The 23,266-nt window shown below is 35.3% G+C and overlaps 1 protein-coding gene across 1 annotated transcript in view; it reads left to right on the forward strand.

Moving 5' to 3' along the window:
- Positions 1-23,266, forward strand: part of WDR70 (WD repeat domain 70) — a 123,403-nt gene that overhangs the window by 50,026 nt on the left and 50,111 nt on the right. Inside the window, exon 10 of the mRNA XM_084225309.1 lies at positions 19,121-19,295. Coding sequence (XP_084081435.1) covers positions 19,121-19,295 — 175 coding nt within the window. The remainder of the gene's footprint in view (positions 1-19,120; positions 19,296-23,266) is intronic.

A 23,266-nucleotide genomic window follows, 5' to 3' on the forward strand; every position in this document is an offset into this window, starting at 1 on the left:
TGTGAAGACAGGATTATATGGCATTTCTCCTTAGATTTATAGACTCTAAGCTTCAGGTTACATACTGTTTGCTTACTCCAGATTGACAGCAGCTCAGCCTAAGCTGATTTCACTGAAAGTGAATTCAGCCCTGGAGTTTGTTGAACTCTGCTAAGGCTTGGAACAGCATTGTTGACAACTCAAGAACTTAAGCTATAATTTTACTTTTCTTTAATGCTTTTACATATCAGGAATATGGTCATATGAAAACATAGTTGAGAGCTGAATTTGGAATTGTGTAGTTTAGTACAAGTGTAGTTATTTTGTCTTGCTGAATTGCAGAATTTATAGTTTTTTTCTGAATAATGTATTTGAAGAAATACAGTGATAAAGCTTGTTACATAGACTGTCCTTGTTTTGTTTAAAAGCACCAAAATACAACATTGAAGCAGGCTTTGAATAAATATTAATAGTTCTAACACCTTCAGTGTTTGAAACATTTTATATGTAATAAATGCAGTTAACACAATCCATCTGCAGCTTTGAAAACTGCTGAGAACAGTAAGATAGCAAGCAGTCCCAGGGCTACTACCAAGACATTTGTATAAACTTTTGTTGCAACCTAAGCTTCAACACTGCATCTGTCTTCACAGATTTGAAGGCTAGTTGGAAAAAGCATACTTGAAAATAATTACGTTTTACGTTCATTTGGGGGATAATTTAAAAATCTTTAATTGCTGTCTTAGGCTTTGCTTCCACTTTCTAGATTTATTTGTTTAAACAACCTGCATGTTATAGAGAGTATGACCTGCTTTGGAGTCCAAAGTACCAACTCACCAGAAAGATCACCCTGAATCACATCTAGTTGCATCATACTACTTTATAGGGTAGGGAATGCAAATAACATTATGGTGAAACAATTGAATTTGCCTGAAGAATAGTATAACTTAGACTTCCATCTTAGAAAAAGAAATAACTCTCGCGAAGTTGTTTCAAGCACATATGTTTGTAGGTGTGTATACACAAATACATTTACTTACTGTGCCACCTTCCATATTGGAAGGGAAATCATTAAGTTTGAAAATGTTTCTTCAAGATTTTTATGAGATACTTTTATTCCTAGTACAATATTACGGTTTAGGAACATTTTCAGAATTAATTTAGAACATAGAGGAATACAGTTTTGTCATGATTTTATTTTTAGTTTTACCAAGGTAAAGTTTTTTACTGCAGCAAGAAACTTGAAAATATTTTTGTGCATCATATAAAAATATGCATTAAAAAAATTGGTTGATTTATCTGGCAATCACAGAATTTAAGTATTCACAGTAGCTCAGTACTTTTTGAAGAGTTTGCTCATTTCAGAACTGTGCAGTGTGTAGACCAAGAAGGGACAGTCTTTTCAAATGCTTTTGCTAGGCAATTGCATCATTCTTAGCTTAGGATGGGTAGGCAGAAGTTTTGGAGTGTATATTTGCTTCTTTTATCCCAGAACACACAGTAGTTCACTTCTCACCTGTATTGTGCTCTACTTGGGTCATATGGATAAGCTTCCCTGAAACTTGTTTCCTAACCCCTTTCAGTCAGACTGGAAAAGCTTTTCTCTTACGTCTTCTCTGGTCCTGGCTCGCCCTGACTGAGGAAAGAGAATACTTTTATGCAATTCTGTTAGCGATCTGTGGGGGTAACTTCTGGCAGAATAGAAATTGTGAGAAACTGGAAGTTTTAGTATTTCTATCGGCTCAGCTTATCAACAGATTGGGAAGAAGACGGAAATTTGCCATTTATGAAATTGATAGGAAATTTTCCATGATTTAGGGTCATTTACAGGTTCTTGGGCAAATACTTCCATTGTGGTGACTTTGTTCCACAAGTATCTTTCACGACAATTTCCTCGCCTGTTTTCTCCCTTAGGAAATGTATTGCATCTTTTATTTTATGAAGATGGAACCTTTCTTCTCGTGTATTCACTGATAATTTTGAGCTATAACTAACTCAGTTTAAAGGACTATATTCTCATGAGATATGCATCTTATTCAAATGACTAGAATTCTTTGATTATTCCAGTACTAATGGGAAGTACAATAGACTTAGTAAACTAAACTAAAATGTTTTTGTTTGATAATAAGGAAGTGGAGTAGAGTAGACAAGGATTTATTTTGGCACATTTCTTTACAAAGATAAAATATGCATTATATCTAAGAAAATAAAATTAAATTGCAATGATTAATGCTCAAATATGATTCTGTATTAAAGCTACACAGTAATGACTAATGATACTTAATATCCTATAGATCAAGACTCTGTGAAAATATTTGCTTTGTGATTTTTGACGTTTAGAATTGCAGGTAATTTCATTGTTTAAATAATGAAATTTTAAGTTGTTTCTCTTATCAGGGTCCTCATGTTATATAAATATATGTTTTAGTTAAAATCCCCTTCTAAGTTGCTTATTTAGAGATGTATATTGGGTGGTTTTCATTTTTCATGGAATGAATTGGAACAGCCTGTAGTTAAATTTCTCAGCGCCTAGTGGATTCAAAGGTGCATGGTTTCACTGGAAGATGATGAAGCCTGGAAAAGTTTCAATTCAGAAAATTCTGTTTAAGGCAAATAAATCCCATTTCACAAGTGAGATGGAATACCATGAAAATTATGTATGGGTTTTTGTGAAAGAAGTTTCTCTTGTTTATTTAATAAAACCTTTTATAAATTTTTGTATAGTATCCATTAGTAACTTATAAGCAGTAAATTACATTCCAAAATATTTTGAAATTTTTTCTGGTAATTCCAATAAGTTTTGTTTCTGCCTTTTAAAGGATTAATCTTGTAAATACATGTGAGACATTTGTCATCTATCAACTGGGCTAGCTAATAGGAAGAGATCTTAAAACTGATAATCTGAAGTAATCAAAACAACATGTTTCTAATGCAATTTCATAAGACTGAACTATTGCCTCAAAACTTTTATATTTCTATAAATTATTTTAATTAAAGCCGATTTTATCAGAGAAAATGTGAATACTTCTAGTAAAATCTCAACTCTAAGCATTAACCACTGATTCTGAGAGCAGATTGGTTAGTGAGCTGGGTAGTATTTGAAAACAATAGCGTGGGAATGCACAGAGAATAAAGTTATGTAGGGTTAATTATGTATACGCTCTTAGTGTGAGGCTGCGGAAAAGCAGATACACGTCCAGTAAAAATACACATGCACACAGAGAATGAACTTCTGCTAATGGCATTGGTAAAGGAGATGATGTTAATGTTATATTTCAGCAATACCCTTTGAGTTCTGTGTCTAGTTACAATGACAGCAGTCTAAAAAGAATGGTAGAAAACTTGAAAAGGAAAAATGTCAGATATTTATGTTGAAACTTCAGCTAATTCAAGAATATTCAGGAAGCTGAATACATATCAGGTTATTGAATAGGTTATTAAGAGACTTGGCAATAGCAAAAAAAAAAAAATTGAAACAGAGATAAAATGTCCAACATTTGAAAAGTCTTTAAATTGTTAAACACATAAGTCAGCCCAGTAATTGAAAGCTAGCAAGATTTGTCTACGAGAAAGAAAGTACTTCTTTATAAACAGATGTATTATGTGACTGTGGAATGATTATTAAGGAAGAAATGTAGTAAATTCTTTACAAGTTGTAGCTTTCACACAGAAATTGTGGATGAAATTTCTCTCTCAATCATAAGACGAACCAGTAAACACAAAAAGCACCATTTAATCAATCTGAGGCGGGGGATTCTCAGTGATAAAAACTGTGATCAATGTTCATATGACTTAGCTTTTAAGAGATAAAGGCTTGGTATTGAGCTGTTAGTGTCTGTTAAAGGTACCCAGTTTTTGAGGATAGGAAGAAGTCCATACATAGTCCTTGTGAGGATGGCAGAACTGTCCATGTAGGTAAAATATGTATCCAGTTGTTGTTACCATAGCACATTAGTTGCAAGACTTCATTCCTGTTTTAGGTGAGAGTTTTTTTCTCCAAAATCAGTCTGCTTTCACAGTTTTACCAACCAATTTCTCATTGACTTTTTAGCTCATCCCCCCCCCTTCTGTCTCCAAATCATTCCCCAATAGATAATTTTACAGTTGTTTTGTGGCAATAATGTCAATTTTTTAAGCTAATATTGTCATTCTGATACTTTCTAATAAAGCTTTATATTAAATGCCTTTCTCTTGAGAGGGATTAGTTTGGTTTCGTAAATGTTTCTTCTCGTTGAAATCTTTCCAGGCATGTGATTTGTGAAATCTTCAGTTTGCTAGGACAGAAAACATATTCTGATATTCTTCAGTTTAGCTCATTAATGGTAGTGGAAACTTCTGGTCAGCTAATCTCTACAATTAATATTCACTGGTGTCTGTATGATTTAGAACATTCTGGCAAACATTTCAGTCTCCTGAGGATGAACTTTTGGTGAGATAAGATGCAGATCTTCTTTTGTCATCATAAACTTACTAGACCATATACATTCCTCCTTTCAAAATAAATAATTTACTTATACTCATGTGTAGCTTTCTTCTGTTGTGTAATTCACAGTGAATTAAATGGATAGCAGAATAGCAGGTACGAAAAGTCTCAGAGATGAAAAAAGATGTCTTCCCTTTTTTGGTGGTACACATTTAGGCTTTAAAAATTAATTATTCTATCAGCATGTTTATTAAAAAATGTAGCAAATAATTTAACTTAAAGTAGATGTGTTTTGAGATAAAGTTTAGCTTTAAAGCTCTTGTAGAAAAAACCCCTACTTTAGTTCATCCAAAATATAAAATTCTGGATTTTTTCAGAATAATTTTTTAGTTTACTTATCTAAAAGTGATGTGTCATTCCAGCATCAGTTTACTCACAGCATGAACTGCTTTTCCTTTGAAAATTTTTTGTTAGTCTTTCAAGAACATTGAGTGAGGCTTGTGCCTGTGAAAAATGCATAAAATAGTTGTCTTCTTGGACCACTAAATCAAAATTGCCATTTAAATGGAATATACATTTCCAGTTCCTTCAGACAGTGAGACAACCTCAGAGGACCAGAGTCCATAGCCATGATTTGTTTGCTCTAAAAACTTTTTCAAGTAAATGAAGGATGTCTCTTATATTTTACATAGCTCATATTCATTTACATTAATGTCGGGCATTGAGTAACAGGTCTCACAGTGACTCTAGAATGGCTTGGGTTTAAGCCAAACACCCATGTAGAAGGATCTAGATGACATTAATAGACTGTTGAGCACTGCACATGAAAAATTGTAGCATTATAATTTAGTTTCACAGATTTGGATATTTTGAGGAAAAGTCAATGTAGTTTTAAATTAGCTATTCCACTTGCAAGCTCCTTTTTTTTTGTTTAAACTCTCTTCTGAAGGCTAGCACCCTTATGACGGGATTGTTGGAATGAGTATTGTGAACATTCCGTATCTGCTTTGTTGAAAGACAGTGGCTTGATTTGGAGAGCCTCTTCATCAGGTTACATTCAAATGAATGATTTAGCAAAGAAACAAACAGATGGTAACTTATTGGACAATGCCAAGTAGATCTTCAAGTAGATAAATAATAACATCCATTTATTCAAAATGCAAATAACTAAAATGCCTAAGAAGTTGGTTACTTGCTTTTCTTGTTTCTAGTTGGGTCTTGCATAATACTTCAAGTTCAAGTGGAAGCTGATGTACTCATGAAGTCTACCAGTTTCAAGAGTGTAAGGTGTTGGAAAAGTAGAAAATACTGCAAAGTTTCTGAAGGTGTTAGAGATTTGGAAGATTCACCCTTTTTGGTTTTTTTTTTTTTTTTTGGAAACATATGTCATGTGGAATACAACTTAAATGAATTCCATGTACTTTTGTTGCCATAAATGAATTCCATGTACTTTTGTTGCCATAATGCAGCTAGAGGCTAGAGTAGAGAGCCTAACAAGCTTTGGTGCCATAATGCAGCTAAAGTAGTGAGCCTAACAAGCTTTATTTCTTGTAATGACTATTTGTGAATTAGAAATTAAGTTAAATAAGGCACTCCCAGACTGTTACAGATAATACTGCTTAGAACTAAATATCAAATGTATGTGACTAGTGCAACCTTCATAAAATTTAGACAAGGGGGAAGCTAGAGATCCTCTTACAAAAGGTTAATAAAATTTCAAGAGAAACCTGATGTTTGTATGCATGCACACACCAAGAGTAAGGAACTAATAGTCTGGTACCTGGGCCCAAAATAAAGTAATATTATTAAAGTGATTTTAAAATATTTTCTCAGTTAGAAGTTTTAAGTCTTTATCTCAGTGTTCACCCATGTAAATGAAATATTTTTTGTTTCCACACAAATCAGGTTTAACCAGTATTTTATATAACCTTTTACTGTTTAAATACTGATATTGAAATGCCTTGCAGATTATCTAAAAACTTGTTCTCAAGAGTTGGATGAGGCAAAAATAAAGCAGAATTGGCATTTATGAAGATCAAATTACTTAGGGGGATTTTTATATCCACTTTATTTATCCTCTCAAAGCTGATGTCTTACTTCTTATGTCAGCCATAGCTGTTTGCAACAGTGAGGCTTAGGAATTATGTGTATCAATTAAGTTCTGGTGAGTTTTTTTCTTTCTTTGGTCTCTGGAACAGCAGAATTCACATCCTTTGGTGCAGAACCATGGTATTCTGCAGGAAGAGGGATCATTGTGGGTTAAAGTTCTGTCACTTATTAAAATCTCCCAATAAGTAATAATTTTAAGTCTTTAGAAAAATTTTCTCTGAAGATTTATTTGTAATACAAGAGTGCCTCCATCAAAAAAGTGTGGTTATCTCACAGGTGTGTAGTAATTTGCACTGCACTGGTGTAGCAGTTTGCTTTTTGTCTTGACATGTCTAAAGGTGTGAAATCCATTACAGATCCATGAGGATGGCTTCTCCTAGACTAACTTATCTGTTTATGGGTACATACACGGTGCAGAGCTGATTAAGAGAGTACAGCAAATGAGCAGGCCTGGTTAAGAAGAGTTTGAATAATGACTGTACTGGCCCTTGCTGAAAGCTGTATGTTTACAAAAGGATTAGTAAAGCTATTTTTGTCTTTATAAACTATGTGCGTTTACATTAATATTTTTTCTGACGTTTTTCTTGATTCAAATGTTAGCTGCTGCAATGAGATATGCAGTCAATGGTAACAGCTTACATTTGAGAGCTTTTTCAACTGACATTTTTATGGCATAACTTCCTTTTTAAAAGATACAGCTTCACTTAGATCATCTTAAGAATTAAAAATTTAAATCAAAAGGGAAACTTCCAACAACGCAGAGGAAATTTGGGACCAAAATATGCTAAATTTATATGCGGCACTGGTGGGGCCTCGCATTGAGTCCTGGAGAGTTTTCAGTGCCACAAGATAAGGAGATAAGGACCTGGAATTCTTACTGTGTATCAGGAGAAGTGGGACCAAAATGGAGAAAGGTCTTGAGGGCAAGGCTTAGGAGGAACTGCTGAAGTCGCTGAGCTTGTTCAGCCTGGAATAGAGGAATGTTTACTTCCTCTTGGGGGACCCCAGATGCAAGGTGCTGCTCTCATCTCTCTGGTCCCCAGTGGCAGGACATGAGGAAATGGAATGAAGCTGCATCAGTGAGAGTTCAGCCTGGAGCTTTAGGAATAGGTTCTTCACTAAGAACACAGTTGGTCCCTGTAAGAGATTCCCCAGGGAATTGGTCCCACCACTGTTTAAGTGAGACTCTTAATCAGGTAGTTTGGTTTTGTGTGGGCCTGCAAGGAACAATGATCCTGATAGGTCTCGTCTGTTCTGAGATATTATGTGATCCTGGTCTGTGATTCTAAGAAAGTAAGAATTAAAAATTTTGCTGATGCCCTGGGTAAAAATAAAGGGTAGAGCTGGGCATGTCCACTCACTTAAAGAATAGCTGAATTATTGAGGAAGCATCCATGAATTCTAGCTGAGGAAAAACTAACAAAAAAAATTATTTGAGAATTTTCCTGCTACTTGATTGATCTCGGTAGGAGTGCTCTCAGCCTGCAAGTTAAAATTATATTGCTGTGTATGTCAGTGAGTACTTTTAGCTGTTCATGCATGCAGTTAGAAAGTGGAGACAAGTCATGTCTTTACAACATTTAGGACAGTGGACATAAGTTGGAGCTGGAGCTTTTGCAGATTTTCCAGTCTCTGTCAGTCTCAGATTTTTCTGTCTCCCTGTAGTCCTAAAGTTGGAGATGCTGGTGACATTCGTATGTCTTTGGTTTTGATTTTGGGCTTAGTTCTAGTCTTATTAGCTTTTGAGCAGATTTCTTGTGGTTTATAGAATTTTAGATATAAGAAGTGTGTGTCCCTGCCAGGAATATTTATATGTTCTAAATGCATGGTAGAGTACCCTTTTGAGTTGTCTGTAGGCACAGAATTATTTAGGTTGAAGAGGACGTCTGCAGGTCATCTGTTTCAATTCCCTGCTTAGTTCAATGCCAACTCAGATTAAGTTGCTCAGGTTGTGCAGTGAGCTAAAAGGTGAATTTCTGAACAGTCAGAAATTTCAGGGTTTCAAGCAAGCAGAAGACTAGAGGACTGCAAGTAGCATGTTCAAACTCTAGAGCTAGTTGATATTTTTATCAAATCAGGTATGAAACAAATCACTTCTCTGCTGTTTTTTTTTTTTAATTTGAAAGAAAAATCAGATTGTTAGAAGCATTTTCTTAGTTATTTATGTTCCACCTTTCCTATTTTTAATCATATGCATTTTAAACTCGGCAAAATCCCCACAATTTTCCCACATATGGAGAATATAATTAATAAGGGAGCACAAGTCCCTTAGTGTTTATTCTTGAGAGTCATAAAATTTAATACTATTTTATCTACTAATCTATTGCTTTAAACTTTTAACTTCACACAAAAATAAGAAAAGAATACAGGGGCTTCCTCAGTAGTGTAAGTATTATGATATGAGCAGACCATGATAGTATGTGAAAAACTATTCTGTGGGGTTACCCAGACAGATGTGGGACTGTATCATGACTCTCTGAACTTCTGAGGCTAAGAATTGTCATTTCTTTTCTTGAAGAGATGCTTTTTTCCTTTCTGAATTCCTGTGAGGTTGAGGGAAGTGTCTTGGACTTCAGTGGATATTCCGGAAAATCTAAATACAATTACCTAAATTTACATTTACCTTATGTGCTGCAGTTTGTCTTGGTCTTTATGAGCAGGTCATAAGCTTTTATGTGATTGCACTGCAATGTATGAAGATTGGTACTTCATACATAAACACAAAGTAAAAATAACATTAAAAATTTTCTGTAGCCCAGGGTGTATAGTAAATCTGTGCAGCCAAGTCAAACTTTATAGAGCAGATTCTGTAACTTCAGAAACCAAAATACATTTAAGGCATACAATTTGCTACCTTTAGTTACTTACCTTTGTTAGATTGCAGTTCATTGCTAATGGAACTGCAGAAAAGTGTTTTGAGTGAGATCTAAGATGACAGCAAAAGCAGTTAAAACTAATGCGTGTAAGGTCAACTGAGGTGTTGTCTCAGAGAGCTTTTCAATCCTTGACTGCTTAATTTCTGTTGATTTTTCACTGGTGTAATGAAGAGTTCAGCTGAGTGTTAGTTCCAATTTAAGTTATTTAATGGAGTGAAAAAAACTTGAGATCTAAGTGAGCCTAAAACCTAAGCTATTTTATAGCCATGACTAATCAGCTCTTTGGAAAGCATCCTGTTTTCCTAGTGATTAACCCCTCCTCCTTTTGCAGTATCATGCAAGACTGCTCTTGAGTCATTTCAATTTATGCAGGTGACAGTAACTTGAACTGTCAAGATGTTCTTTACCAGAAGTCTTCCCCTTTGGTCTTAATCAGATGTACCCCCTAGGGAGATTGATTACATCCCACTTTATCTTTCCTAAGTGGGTATTGAGATCTCAGTTCATTCAAGATGTCTGCTTGCCCCATTTGGAAAATGACATAAAATTGTATCTACTTTTACTGTCACAACTTTCAGAATTGAATCACATAATACCTGTAATTTATCTATTATTCTGTATAGAAATAATAATATTGATGTTAGATGTTGCTGGAATGGTAAATGAAGGACTTCTTATGTGTAAAGTGCTACACAGTCTCAGGAAAATACTGGTGTTCAGGTTTTTTTAAATATCACAGCATGAACATAGACTTTGAATTATTATTGAGTCAAAATCATATTGACTCTTACAATGCTCAATATCCTTCATTAAAATCACTGAATCTGTTACTCATTGGAAGAAAATATCTTCAGGGGATATTCTCTAACCTAGTTAGTGCACTGTTTTCTGAAGACTTGCTTTTAGGTACCTTGCTGATTTGAACTAAAGAAATTATGGCCTTCTTAATGGCTCATGCAAAGATAAGCACCTTTTTCTTCAATCAGATTTGTATGTGAAGACATCATCAACAAGAAACCAAGCAAATTAGCTGTCAGTCCCAGTGAGAAGGTAATTCAAAACCAGCAAGACTTTTTTCTCTTAGTGCAGTTTAGCTGCACAAATATTTATCAGTATTGCAATCAAATATAGTCAGTGTTTCAGGGAAATATGAAAGGAAAATAGTTTAATGTTTAAGGCAATACTAAGGGAGAAAGGCTTATTATACTCAGGCATGATGATCATGCTCAGTTTTTGCTTGTATATCGGCCATTGGAAGGGAAGCAAACATACTGAATCCAGGAGTTAAACGTAAGAAAAAATTCTTTGAGAAGGAATCCATCACAACAACACAGACTGGAACCACTAAATGAATTATTTTTAATCAAAGTATTAACTCTGTAGTGTAAGTATTAACATATTTTGGTTTTAGTACAGTATATGCCTTTAATTTGGAGACCATTTTCTTAGGCTGAAGGGACCTCTTTCTGTATCAATCTTTGGGATTTTAAACAGGCCTCTGGAGCATGTTTGTGTGTTGGTTTTTAGACTGGGGTTTTTTAATTTGATGGTCTTTTTGGAATTTTGCTTGTTTGCTTTTTAATACCTCAGTGATTTGCCTCCAAATCATCTTCTATGAAATTTGAATGTATTTATGTGCAGTATCCTCTCAGTAATATATCCTCTCAATAGCATAATTTCCTTGTCATGTATTTTTTTCTTGTGCATATGTTCTTGAAGATGTTGGTTTGATTTGGTGAGATGGGTAAGGGATGTTTGTCCCATTCCCACCTCATCCCCTAACAATTATCCTGTCCTCAGAATGTAATCAATGTTTTAAAATTTCTTCTATTTTTCTGTATTCTGAGCAGCTCTGAATATATCATGTATGTTGAATATTAATTTTCCTTGCTTAGAAGTGAGGATTCTTACTGGTATTGCATGCATGCATACTCTGAAGAACAGTTTCTGTCAAGCAGTCATCTCTGTTGGTTTTTTTAGTTTTACACAATTGATCTGCTTTTCACTTTTTATTATTCCTTCTCAGCCTTTCATTCTGCTTGTGTGTTCTTTCCCTTAATAGCTCTTTTTGTGTTTTCTTCTGAGGTTATAAAGTTTCTCCCACAAAATCTTTTGTTACATTTATTTTCAGAGTATTTGTTTTGATGTGAGGAAAATTCTGCTGAACATCAGTAACTGCATTGGAACTTACTATTAACTGTTAATGGAATAGACATGTAGTATTGTTGTTCTTTTGTTTTTATCGAAAAATTTCCATCATTTATTTTCCTTTTGATCTTGACCTTCATATATATATATATATATATATATATATATATATATATACACACACACACTATCTTCCAAGGTAGCAGTTTAGCAATTACATTTAAAGCAAATTGTGGCTATTTTAGAATTTTTATAAAGAAAAAAGAAATTATTGTGAAACTTTTAGGTCCCGGATAAGACTTATTGTTTTGAATTAAAGCATTCAGAATCTTTGAAGACTTTGGATATAGCAAGGTATTTATCTGAATTTTACTTTGGGAATTCAGTGGGAAATTCACAGTGAAGGTAGAAGACAGTATAGAGCAGACTCTTGGAATTTCTTTCTGAACACTTTTTGTTTGTGTGACTTGATGCTCTTTTCTGAGCTTTGATTTCACAGCTGTTGGTGATAGTTAAGAAATGGCAACATTTAAAATGTAGAATTGAGTTTTTACTGTGTAGAATTTTGTCACTACTCCTTTCTGCCAATGTGATATGCAAAATACGTCTGCTGTAATATTAGAGGATGACCGAAGTTTGGAATTGGTCATTTTGATGAACTTGTCTGTAGATCCTTTGAGGGAATCTTCAGGTTTTAAATGAAGTACTTAAAAAAAATAAATTCCAAAGGATGTATTTTCCATCACTTTGGAAAAGGTAGAAGGGAACAGCTGAAATAGATAAGTAATCCATTGCAAATATGATACCATTTTATATACAGGGTCTGATGATTAAAAAAAAAGTCAAAGACTCATGTTATTTGCTTATTTGTTTCTAGGAAATTTGTTTCTACTCTTGAATTTTTAACCTTGAGTTCCTTTTTGTATTGTTAGTCTGACCCAGTGATTTAATCTGGGAAAAAGCAAAAATTACTCAGTCCAGAAAGCTTGTGATCTTTGATTTCATTAAAAACAGACTCTTCATGCCATAAGTAAGAGGTTTGGTCAATAGGTATTCTACTGTGTCTTTACAGTTAATCTCTAAAGGGTCACACAGTCGTATTGGTGGGTCACCCTTTGTGTCTGAATGACTGTTCTCTCAGTCAGGAGTGATTGTATGTCATAACTCACTAGTATGTGCTGCTGCCGTTTTCCTCCCATGAGCATGCTGCACAGCACTCCATTGCTTCTGATTTCTAGCTGAGCTAATACTCCTCCAGTTCCTCTCTGTCACCTTTTCTAATTTAATTTTCCTCAAATGTTGCATATATTGGCCACCAGCAGGATTTTTTGCTTAATAATTCAGAACACCTTCTCTCCATGCTCTCTCAGACATGCTTATGTGTCATTTTAATTTTGAGTTTGTTGCTTTTTGGCTCCTTCACACTGGAGAATGGGAGCAGTTCCCATTCATTGTTATTACATTTTAATCTACTCCACCCCAGTAATTAAGATTCAGCTGCTCTTGTGCATACAAATGATGTACTTTGTACTTTTGTACTTTGTACATACAAATGATGGTAATTTCTCCTGTCAAAAAAAGGCTACCAGTTTAATTTGAAAATATAGAAAAATATGGTTTCATAGTTGCTTAGCTCATTTGCTGTACATCACATACATTTTTTTTACTCTGTTAAATGTTTCTGTACAACTTTTTACATATTGAGTTTATTTAAGAGACAGAAAAGTAGAGTTGGTATAAATTGCTAAGTTGTCTGCATATTTTTGGCAGTTCCTTCTGTAATTATGATTTTACATATGTGGATGTGACTTGTATTCTGGTTCAGATTATTTTGATTCTGTTCAAATCCTGGAAGCAGGGATCTTATTTAGAAGTTTTTCTGCCAGACAAGTATGGAAAGTTTCTCTGGATTTCTCCACTCATTTATGTGTACAAATTTTTTCATTGTCTAGCAGGTGACTTAACCTTCCTTGGGTCCCATGTGCTCAACAGAAGAAGACTTTAACTTATTTCAGCTGAAAGAGGGCAAAAAGAACACAATAATGAAAGTTTTCTTGCTGACATAATGATACACCTCCATATGCATAAAGTACATCTTACAGAACTTTGCAGCTATTTTTAACCAACCTCTTTACATATTCTACTTTAGACAATTTTCCACTGTATTGATAAGTTCCTTAATTTCACTCCCATGTACATATGTCTGTTTTATGTGATAAAAGAGATTTAAAGAAACCCTTACTTAAGATCGGTTGCTTTTTTTGTTTATAAAGAGTCTTAATTTAACACTTTAAAAATATGTGTTCTGTCACTGATGGCTTGGTGTCGTCTTGTACCTGTATGGTGGCATGATTAATTCCATTGCCCCCGTATTTGTATGATGATTTTGAAGTATGTTAAGTTTTGCCACCTTAGATTACGTAGGTAGGCATTATAACACATTGCAAAGGTGAACACTGTAATTAGGATATTAGATATTAACAATGTTAAGCCTGTTTGTACTTTTAACAATGCATTTTAACAAAAATGTACTCTTAGCTTCTTTTGTATTTCAAGTGATAAGAGTAGACTTTATTATTCAGAGTAGACTTAACATATTAAATGCCAATAACATTCAACATTGTGCAATAGAGTTTTCCAGTCCAGAAGAAACAGAGGAGGTGGGACAGATGAAAAAGCTTAGTGGAATTTGGCAGGTCTGACTTTTGAAGTTAACATTGGTTCATTTCTTGAATTTCAACAGATTGTATTAGGGCAGTGTCTAGCTGACTCATTACAGAGAAATTTTCTGTGCTTGCAGTCTGGGAAATGCTGCTACATAGCTATAATAATTTGTGTAATGCAGCAGCATTGCCAATAATTAATTTTATTAGAAATTTTAACTTAGTAATAACATCATAAGAACATGAGAAAAAAGGGGAAAAAGAGAGAAAAAATATTTTTTGGGGAAAAATCCTGCCAAAACCTCCCCTTGAACCTCAGTAATTAAATTAGTTGTTTATTGTGTGTCATTTAACTTCTCAGTGGTCACGAAAATACCCACATTACCTTTCCAAAAGAACATTCCCCTCCTTTCCTAAGTTGCTTTGAATTGCTCTTGGCAAATATAAGAACTTTACAAAATCACTTTTACAAAATCTGTTTTGCAGATGTGGAATCCATCATTTAAGAAGTTAAATTTAAACATGTGTATGTGAAGCCTTCTTCATGGATACTTGAATTGAAAAGGAATTTATGAAAAAGAAATCATAAATGTTGATGGGATGAATATATTAAAACTTGATGTAATGAGCAAACAACAGTATGTTTGAAGTATAGTTTAAAAAAAATTCCTCTGTCTAGTTTTTTATTAAAGAACAAACTTTCATTAAACATTTTTTCTGGTGGAAAAAAAGGCTTATTCAGGAAATGCTTTTCTTTTGTTTTCACTGGAGTTCAAAAATATCTTGGTTCTGCCTATCAACAGATAAACATTAATGTTATACTTCTGCTAAGTGGTGCAACATAGAGCACAAAACAGTGTTATTGTTTCATCTCCCACTTTTTTACTTCCAAGGAGATACTCTTAGGAAGAGGGTTTTTTTGAACAAAATGAGTGCCCTGGAAATTATCTGATAAATGCAGGGGTAAAAGTTTTTTACTCATTTCAACACAAACAACAGCCTGAACTTAGTAAGTGAAAATAGAACTTCTGTAATGCAGTCTCATTTATTTATTTTTTCATTATGTCTGAGGAAGAGGAAATCATTAAATGGTACAAAATTTTCCAGAAAAAAACCCAGAGTCATAATTACATAATGTACCCTGAGTTGACTGTTATGTGGTATGCTGATTGAGGGTCAGAAGGGGAGAGAATACATGGAAGCAGTCCATATATTTTTGCCATAATTGTCAATTTAAATACAATATTACCTGAAGGTAAATTATTTTGATTTCTATGCTTCTTTTACTTTTTGTCTCCTTTCCTTCTGGCTAGAATGGGAGGAGTTAGATGTTAGTCACAGTGCCACAGAATGGGCTGGGTTGGAGGAAACTTCAGAGGTCATCTAATTCCAAAGTCTTCCCTCTTCCAGCCAAAGTCATGGATGCCACCCACTAAACCAGATTGCTCAGATCCTTGTCCAGCCAGGTCTTGAAGATTTCTAGGGATGTGACATCCACAACTTCTCTGAGCAACCTGTGCCAGAGCCTCACATTGTCACAGTAAAGGATTCGTTCCTAATATTGATCCTAAATCTCTCCTTCTTTAGTTTAAACTGTTTCCCCCTTGTGCTATCACAATCTGCTTATGTAAGAATCACTGTCCACGTTTTTTACCAGCCCCTTTTTAGTACTTGCAGTTGCTTTTGGTCTCCTGAGAGCCTTTTTTTTTTCCTGTCTGAGCAAACCCAGCTCTCATCCTGTCCTCACAGGAGTTGTGCTCCAGCCTCCTAATCCTCTTAGTTGCCATCTCTGGACTTGCTTCTACAGGTCCATGTCCTTTTTATGCTGCGTGCAGTACTCCAGGTGGGTCTCAGCAGAGCAGAGCAGAGCAGAGGGGCACAATCCCCTCCCTGCCCTGCTGCCCACGGGGCTCTGGATGCAGCCCAGGACACGTTTGGCTCTCTGGGCTGTGAGTGCCATGGCAGGGCATGTACAGCCATAAAATCAATTAGGTTCGAAAAGGTCTCTGGGATTCATTCCAGTCTGTGACCCACCATGACCAACCAGACCATGGCACTCAGTGCCATATGCTGTCTTCCATTTAACACTTAGTGTCACGTGCAGTCTTTCCTTAAACACTTCCAAGGATGTGACTCAACCACCTCCCTGAGCAGCCCATTCCAGTGTCTAATCACGTTTCCTGTGGAGAAGTTCTTCCCAATGTCCAGCCTAAACCTCCCTTCTTTCTAATGAAGGTTTGTCCCCAAAGTCTTTCAGTGATCCTTGCTTCTAGTCTCTCACTGAAGAGAAATACAAAATACAATGTCTGAAGAAAAATACAAAATACAATGTAGTTTACAAATTACTCCTAGTGTTTTAGTTGGTGATGATTCAGTCAGAAATGTGTTTGCAATATAATGTCCATTTTAAAATAAGAAATATTTCCATAAAGAATAAAAATACTTAAAAGATCTTATGTGAAATAAGACATTAAAGAACTCAGCTCAAGAATTAAGACTCTCTGAGAGTGACTGACAGATTTGTAACTGTGGTTACAAATAATGTATAGGTGGTTTCTTACAAGATATTTACTTTAGTATAAACTTTTTTTCATTAGATCCAGTAGCAGCAAGGCAACAGCAAACACATGCTCAGTGTGGGGACATTAAGAAAACATTGGGGGAATATTAAATATATACTGTAGGCTATGTGGGCATTTTTGACAGGGCACGTGACTCCTATGTGTGGGAATATGGCCAACTGTCTGCAGTGGAAGCAGCAGTTCAGAGAACTTGGATTTTTCAACTGACCTGCTGATACAGCTAATTTAGGCTTCATACTTCTTTTAATGTGTTTTATAAGGAAACAGAGTATAGAAGGGCTTCTTCTTCCTTGACAGTGGAAAGGTAAAATCATAAAAAGGTTTGAATATGCTCTTAGTGTAGCCAATTTTTGAGGTTTTGACAGGACATTGAGCCCTAAAAAGAGGAAACTGCAGGGTTTAAAAAAGTCATTCCATGCCAGCAGAAATAAAGAATTCAGATGGTAAAGGATTCTCAAGAGATTGTTTCTGGAATTATATCTGAGATTCTGTGAGGCATCTGGAATGGAAGGGCTCTGAAGTTCCCTGCGCATAATTGTGCTACCAGGTGCACCACCTTAGAAGGGTGTGCCAAGGCAGTGCTTAGGAACTTGCACTGTAAGAGAGGATGAAGCTGTTCAGTAGGAGATGGTCATCGCTGAAGGAAGAAGAGAAGCTGAAGGCGCAGAACATTCAAATGAGATTTTGGAAAGATTGAGTATTATGAAGGAAGGGGAATGGAGAAAGACTCAAGTTTTGAGCAAGTATCACAGTGGGAGAAAATGTGAATGAAAGCCAAGAGACTGAGATGGTTATTGACCACACAAGGAGATGAAAGAGGGAATGTCAGAATCATATAATGATTGAAGATGAAAGCAACATCTGAAGATCTTCTAATAAACCTAATCATAATTGCAATATAGTGCATCATTTAAAATAAAAATAGTAGTTAAGACCATCAAATCTGCCAAAACCTCAAACCCAAACTCATTGTCAGAACACTTGAATGTCTTGTGCTAGAGCTCCAAATACAGCAGTGAAGTGATGCCTTACACATAAGAGATTTGAAGACTTTCAAAAATGAAAGGAACCTTGACTTTCCTGAAGATTAATTCTGCTTATTAATTCCAACTTACTGATTTCTCATTACTTGCAGTTGTAACCTCTCTGAGGTATTTCCAGCTCATTTTCTTGTCTGTTTTATTCTAGAATTATTTATATGTCAGCTCTGTGGCCTGTCTGGTCCTGTAGCTCTGATGGAAGTTCCTAATGTTGTGCTGTGGTATCTTGTCTCATTCTGGAGAAATGGCAGCCTCTGTATTTGCTGTGCTAGAGACCAGTGAATTATGTGCTGTTGGATCACAGGCAATGTTTGTATAGTCTAAACAAATGAGGTTGTCTTAAAAACCTTGAGACTTTTTCTTTCTAAATGAATGATCTTCCTTCCTTTGCCAAATTCTGAAACTCTTCTCTGTATTAGATGCCAGAAGAGTTCTGAATTTTTATATGGAAAGACCTCAACATATTAAATGGACAGACAACATTTGTATCTAAGACAGTTTAAAGGGTCCACCTGTATCTAGTGTTTTAGTTCTATCTCATTTGGATGTTTTTCTGTATCTAAGGAACAGTGAAGATCCAGGCAGATACTCTTTTTCCATTAAAAAGAGAAAGGATGTATTTGTTTTGCTAATAATGTGGGAAAAACTCAACCTGAAAAAACAATAGATTAGTCTTCCTAAAATATTTGAAGAGCATTTTTATAACAGAATTCTTAACACCTTCAGAATTAGTGGAAGAGAACTACAATAATATTACAATTAATGTTTAAAATGCCTTTTAGAAGTAAAGTGTGAAGAATAACCAGCCAGTTAAAAGCAGAATATTCAGTTGTTGTTATGTCCGAATAGTTAAGAAATCTGTTTAAGTTATGAATTTGTATAAGCATTCATGCCTATTTCCTGAAGTATTAATTCTTTGTAGAAGACTGAATACTTTCCTCTTCCTTACTTCCAGTGGCAGTGGAGATGATGTAGTACCTGTGTATTAACTTTTTGTTATCTTCCAAATTCTAAATCATTTATGTACTTACATGAGAGTTTTGGGGAAAAATGTTTGGTTTGGGGTTTTTTTGTTTGTTTTTAATTATTTTTTAATTTGAGATGCATTTTAGTGAACATGATGTTTCTTATTTGAAAAGTTGTCCTCATAGTTTAAATGCTATTTTGCCATTACAGCTTAATTTGAACAATATTATATGCCATCTGTGCTGGAAAAGGTGTTTGGTTTTATCACAAGAAGAATTATTTTGCATATATTAACGTTATCTAAAACAACTGTTTATTTAAACTACTTTTTCAGAACTGTCAGGACTTGGGATGTTAACAATGAAAAAAAGCACAAAAGTGTATTTAAGCCACGATCAGCTCAAGGTAAACGAGTGATTCCTACAACTTGCACATACAGCAGAGATGGGAAACTTATTGCAGCTGGCTGTCAAGATGGCTCTATCCAGATCTGGGACAGGAATATGAATGTAAGTCCAGTATATGATAACAATATATGCTTCTATTATTTCGAGTGAATGTTGAAGCAGACAAAATCAATTTTGGCATTTCCATATTTTTATTTATTTCTCCTCCTCTCCCCTCTGTCCTTGAAAACCAAATAACTCGTAGGCGTGACTTAATATTTCTTCCGCCTTTCCACAACTGATCATTAAGTGTGCTGCTACTAAGTTCAAAGTTTGGGAAAATTCTTGACAATCTGTGTTAAAAAAAAAAAAAAGGACCACATATCTGTATCTAGATTATTATTCATTTAAGATGGAATGCTTGTGAGAAAAGGTGTAATTTTTTGTTATATAATTTGTTTGATTTATTGAATATATTGAGGAGTAACTCTTAAAACTTGATACGGAAGTCAGTCCTTAATCCGTATAATAGGTAGAGAAAAATAGCATCCAGGTGGGTGAGGATATGGCAAATGCTGCACATTAAATGGCAGATGTTGTTATATTATCTAACGTGTAAAAATTAACATTGAGGCATTGGAACCATTTATGTAAATGCATTGCAGTCAGAAAGAGTTAGAATGAAAACAATATCAAACTTATCAAAATTCGGAAATATTTCTGGTCATATTGAACTAAATTTCCAGTAGTTATGACCTGAACTGACAAGTATAATTCTTGCTAATACTTTATAATCTGAAGCTTAGAGCATTCAGTGCTCGCTGTTGCTTTGTGTAGTATAGCTTACAAACCAGTCCAGTTCCAAGAGTTTAATTATGCAATGTCAAGTGCAAATTCACAGGCTAAGCTTTACTGCTTTGAAAAATAATCATCCTAGTAAATCATCCATATTCTCTCTTTATGCCCATCTTATGCGAAGACAATTCAGTGGGATAAGTAGCAATGGCATGCATTGGAGGAGAAAATGGAAATAGGGTCCATTTTTTTTTAAAGCCAAAATGAGAATACAGAGTAAATGAGGCAAGAAGAGCAGGATTGTGAAACTGGTGTCATAAATCTCTGAAAGCTGTACGACTCCAATAGGATGGCTTTGTGGAAGTAAAACTGAACTAGTACAGGTTAGATTAGTCTGTTCAACTTCATATTTCAAAATATTTCATTTTAAAAAGGAAAACAGACAATCTGGGCAGCTTTTTACAAAGATTTAAAAATATTTGATTGCTGGAGGCAGGAGGAAATGTATAGATTTAAAAGGAAAAGAAAGCCTGTGGATCATACTTACAGTACAGCCTGTATTTTGGGACTGTAATCTATTTTTATTTCTGTTTTTATTTCCACTATAAACCTAGTAAAACTTCCTAATGGCATGAAGCTTGAGAATTCATCCGAAGTGTAAACTTGTTCTAACAGAATAATAAATTTTTCAGAGACTGGCTTTCATCACCTGTGTATGTTGTTTATTTTAATATATACAGTATTGAAATATTAAGCTTTCTGGTGTAGTTTTAACAATAGTACCTTTGGTAGTCTGCTTTTTCATGTGCTTTTCCTTTTGAACTTTCCTGTGTCTGTAAGATGACATATTGCAATGCTGATTGAGTGCAGTTTAAGGTGATTATGAGTAATTTAAAGATATATCCTGTGCATCTTGTGCAATTTCCAATGGGTGACCCCTGTATAAAAAGGCAAGACTAAAGTGATTTTCTAGTGGAAGTTAAGTTTCTGGGGTTTCTGGGTTTGTATTTTTAATGTCTGAAGAATTTTTGTCTTTGTTGGTTTCATTAAGAAGTGTGTGAGATTTTTGGGTAAAGGAGCAGGTAAATTGGATTTTTACTGGTATTCTCACCTAAGACTGCTGGTGTCTTCTGGAGATTCCTATGTATAGTTAGAATCAAGTGTTTCAAAAGGCATCTTGCTTAAACAATTAGAAAAAGCTTTCATCTTATATTTGGGGAAAGGATAAGAAAAAAATTTTCAAATGGACAATGTGTTCAACACAACAGTTAGAAAGAACAGGATGAGACTGACTCCTGCAGTGGAATGGTGAAAGCACTTACTGTCCTGACAGGATACAGAGATGCTTGCAAAGGCAAACAAGAAAATGCTGAGTTATTACAAATTGATGTTGTTCTTGGGGTACAAATTGTATGTGACCCAGGAAAATGGGCTGTGGAGGATTGAGGTGTGAGGGTTAAACTTCTTAAAGAAATATATATTAGAAATATTAACTTTTGATTTTTTAACAGTAAGGTGTAATTCCCATCCAGCAAATGTTATTTGGCTCTGTTAAAACAAGTGTAGAGCCATATATATACAGTTTTTGGTGTTTTACGGTACAACTGGCTTTCAAGTCAAAATTAAGAGAGCATTTGTGTTTCTCTTGACAAGGCTCTATTGAGTCAGTAGCAAAATTCACTAGTGTTTGAAAGCAGAAAATAATTGCCATATTTTCTTATTCTTGGTCAGTTCAGAATGATTATGGTATCACTATTTATGCTGTGTGCTTGGTCCGTATGCGGCTGGAAGGAGAGATTCAGGAACGTGTTCAAAATTGACTGTTGCTTATTTGGCCATACTGTCATGAAGGGATGACCCAATAAAGGCCTGTTGTGGCTGTCTGAATTTGGTTTTGCCTTTGTGCAAGAATGTAAATGATATTTCAGCCCTGATCTTGAGTGCCTTAACCACTGGTCCTGCATATGACAGTAGCAGCACAAATGAAATCCATGAGGATTGTCCATCCACGTATTACGGCTTACACTAGATACACACCCATAGGTGCCTGTTGTCCTGGTCATCTGTGAAGATTTTTAGATGCATTTATTTTTGAGTTGAGTCTAAACTACTGTCAAACACAGACCTACTAGATGGGGAGGTTTCTGTTTGCTTCAGTGAAAATGTAAAGTCCCTGCTTTTCCACAGAAAAAGGCTCATCAGCGCAGTACAGAATCACAGGATGGGTCAGGTTGGAAATACCACTATGGGTCCTGTGGTCCAGCCCCTGTGCCCAAGCAGGACCATCTCAGAGCACATGGCACAGGATTGTGTCCAGATCATTCTTGGATATCCCCAGTGGGGGAGATTCCACAGCCTCTCTGGGCAACCTGTTCCAGTGCCCAGGCGCACTGCACAGTAAAAAAGTTCCTCCTCATGTTCAGGTGGAACTTCCTGTGCATTAGTTCCTGCCCATTGCCTCTTGTCCTATTAAAGTATGAAGCAGCAGTTCCAAGGGCGGAAATGAATATCCCGATAGGAAAGAGGGTCTGATGATGCCCTTTCCAAGAGCAAAAGGGGCACTTATTAGAAGCAGGCACAATTGGGCAGTGTTGGTGGGAAGCCATCGCTGTACCACTTTGCAAGACAGAAGCTACCCCACAAATCTCCTTTGCCACTGTAGTCATAGTTTCTGACTGTTGGTGTAGGGTTTTTTTATTCTCTGCTTCACAGCACAGACACATCACCTGTGTTCTACACTGCTCCACAGTCCAGAACTTGGTCTAGAATGGTGTGTTTAAATAATTTTTGATTTTGAATTTAGAGGAAGACAATATCTCTATGTCATATTTTATCCATTCGACTGAAGTCACTTTTGAACCATCTCAGTATCTGCTTTTTGTTGTTGTTATTGGTTGGTGGTTTTTTTTTGTTTTCATTTTTGTTTTGTTTTGTTTGTTTTTAATTACGTTGCTGTGCCTAGGGAAGGATTTTGGTGTGTGATCAATTCACTTCTGACTAGTAATGAGCTCCATGAATGTTTCATTCAGTTTTTTACTTCCACTCACTCTTATTTTGGTATGATTCCAAATCTCCCAGCTGAATGCAATGAGAGTAAAAACACTTTTGGAGGAAGATTTTTTTTTTCTTCCTCCAACCTGACATTCGTAACTTGCTAATGCTGAAGTTAGCCAAATGCATTCCGGCTCTGCCTTGCCTTTTTCCAAACTTCCTCAGCAGGATCATGATCCATTATAATCACCTGCCTCAGAGGATTTTTTTGTTTTGTCATAAATCTGTGTTATTTTCTCACGTATGTT

This window comes from Fringilla coelebs (assembly GCF_963513975.1).
Source record: "Fringilla coelebs genome assembly, chromosome: Z".
NCBI classification, from domain to species: Eukaryota; Metazoa; Chordata; class Aves; order Passeriformes; family Fringillidae; genus Fringilla; species Fringilla coelebs.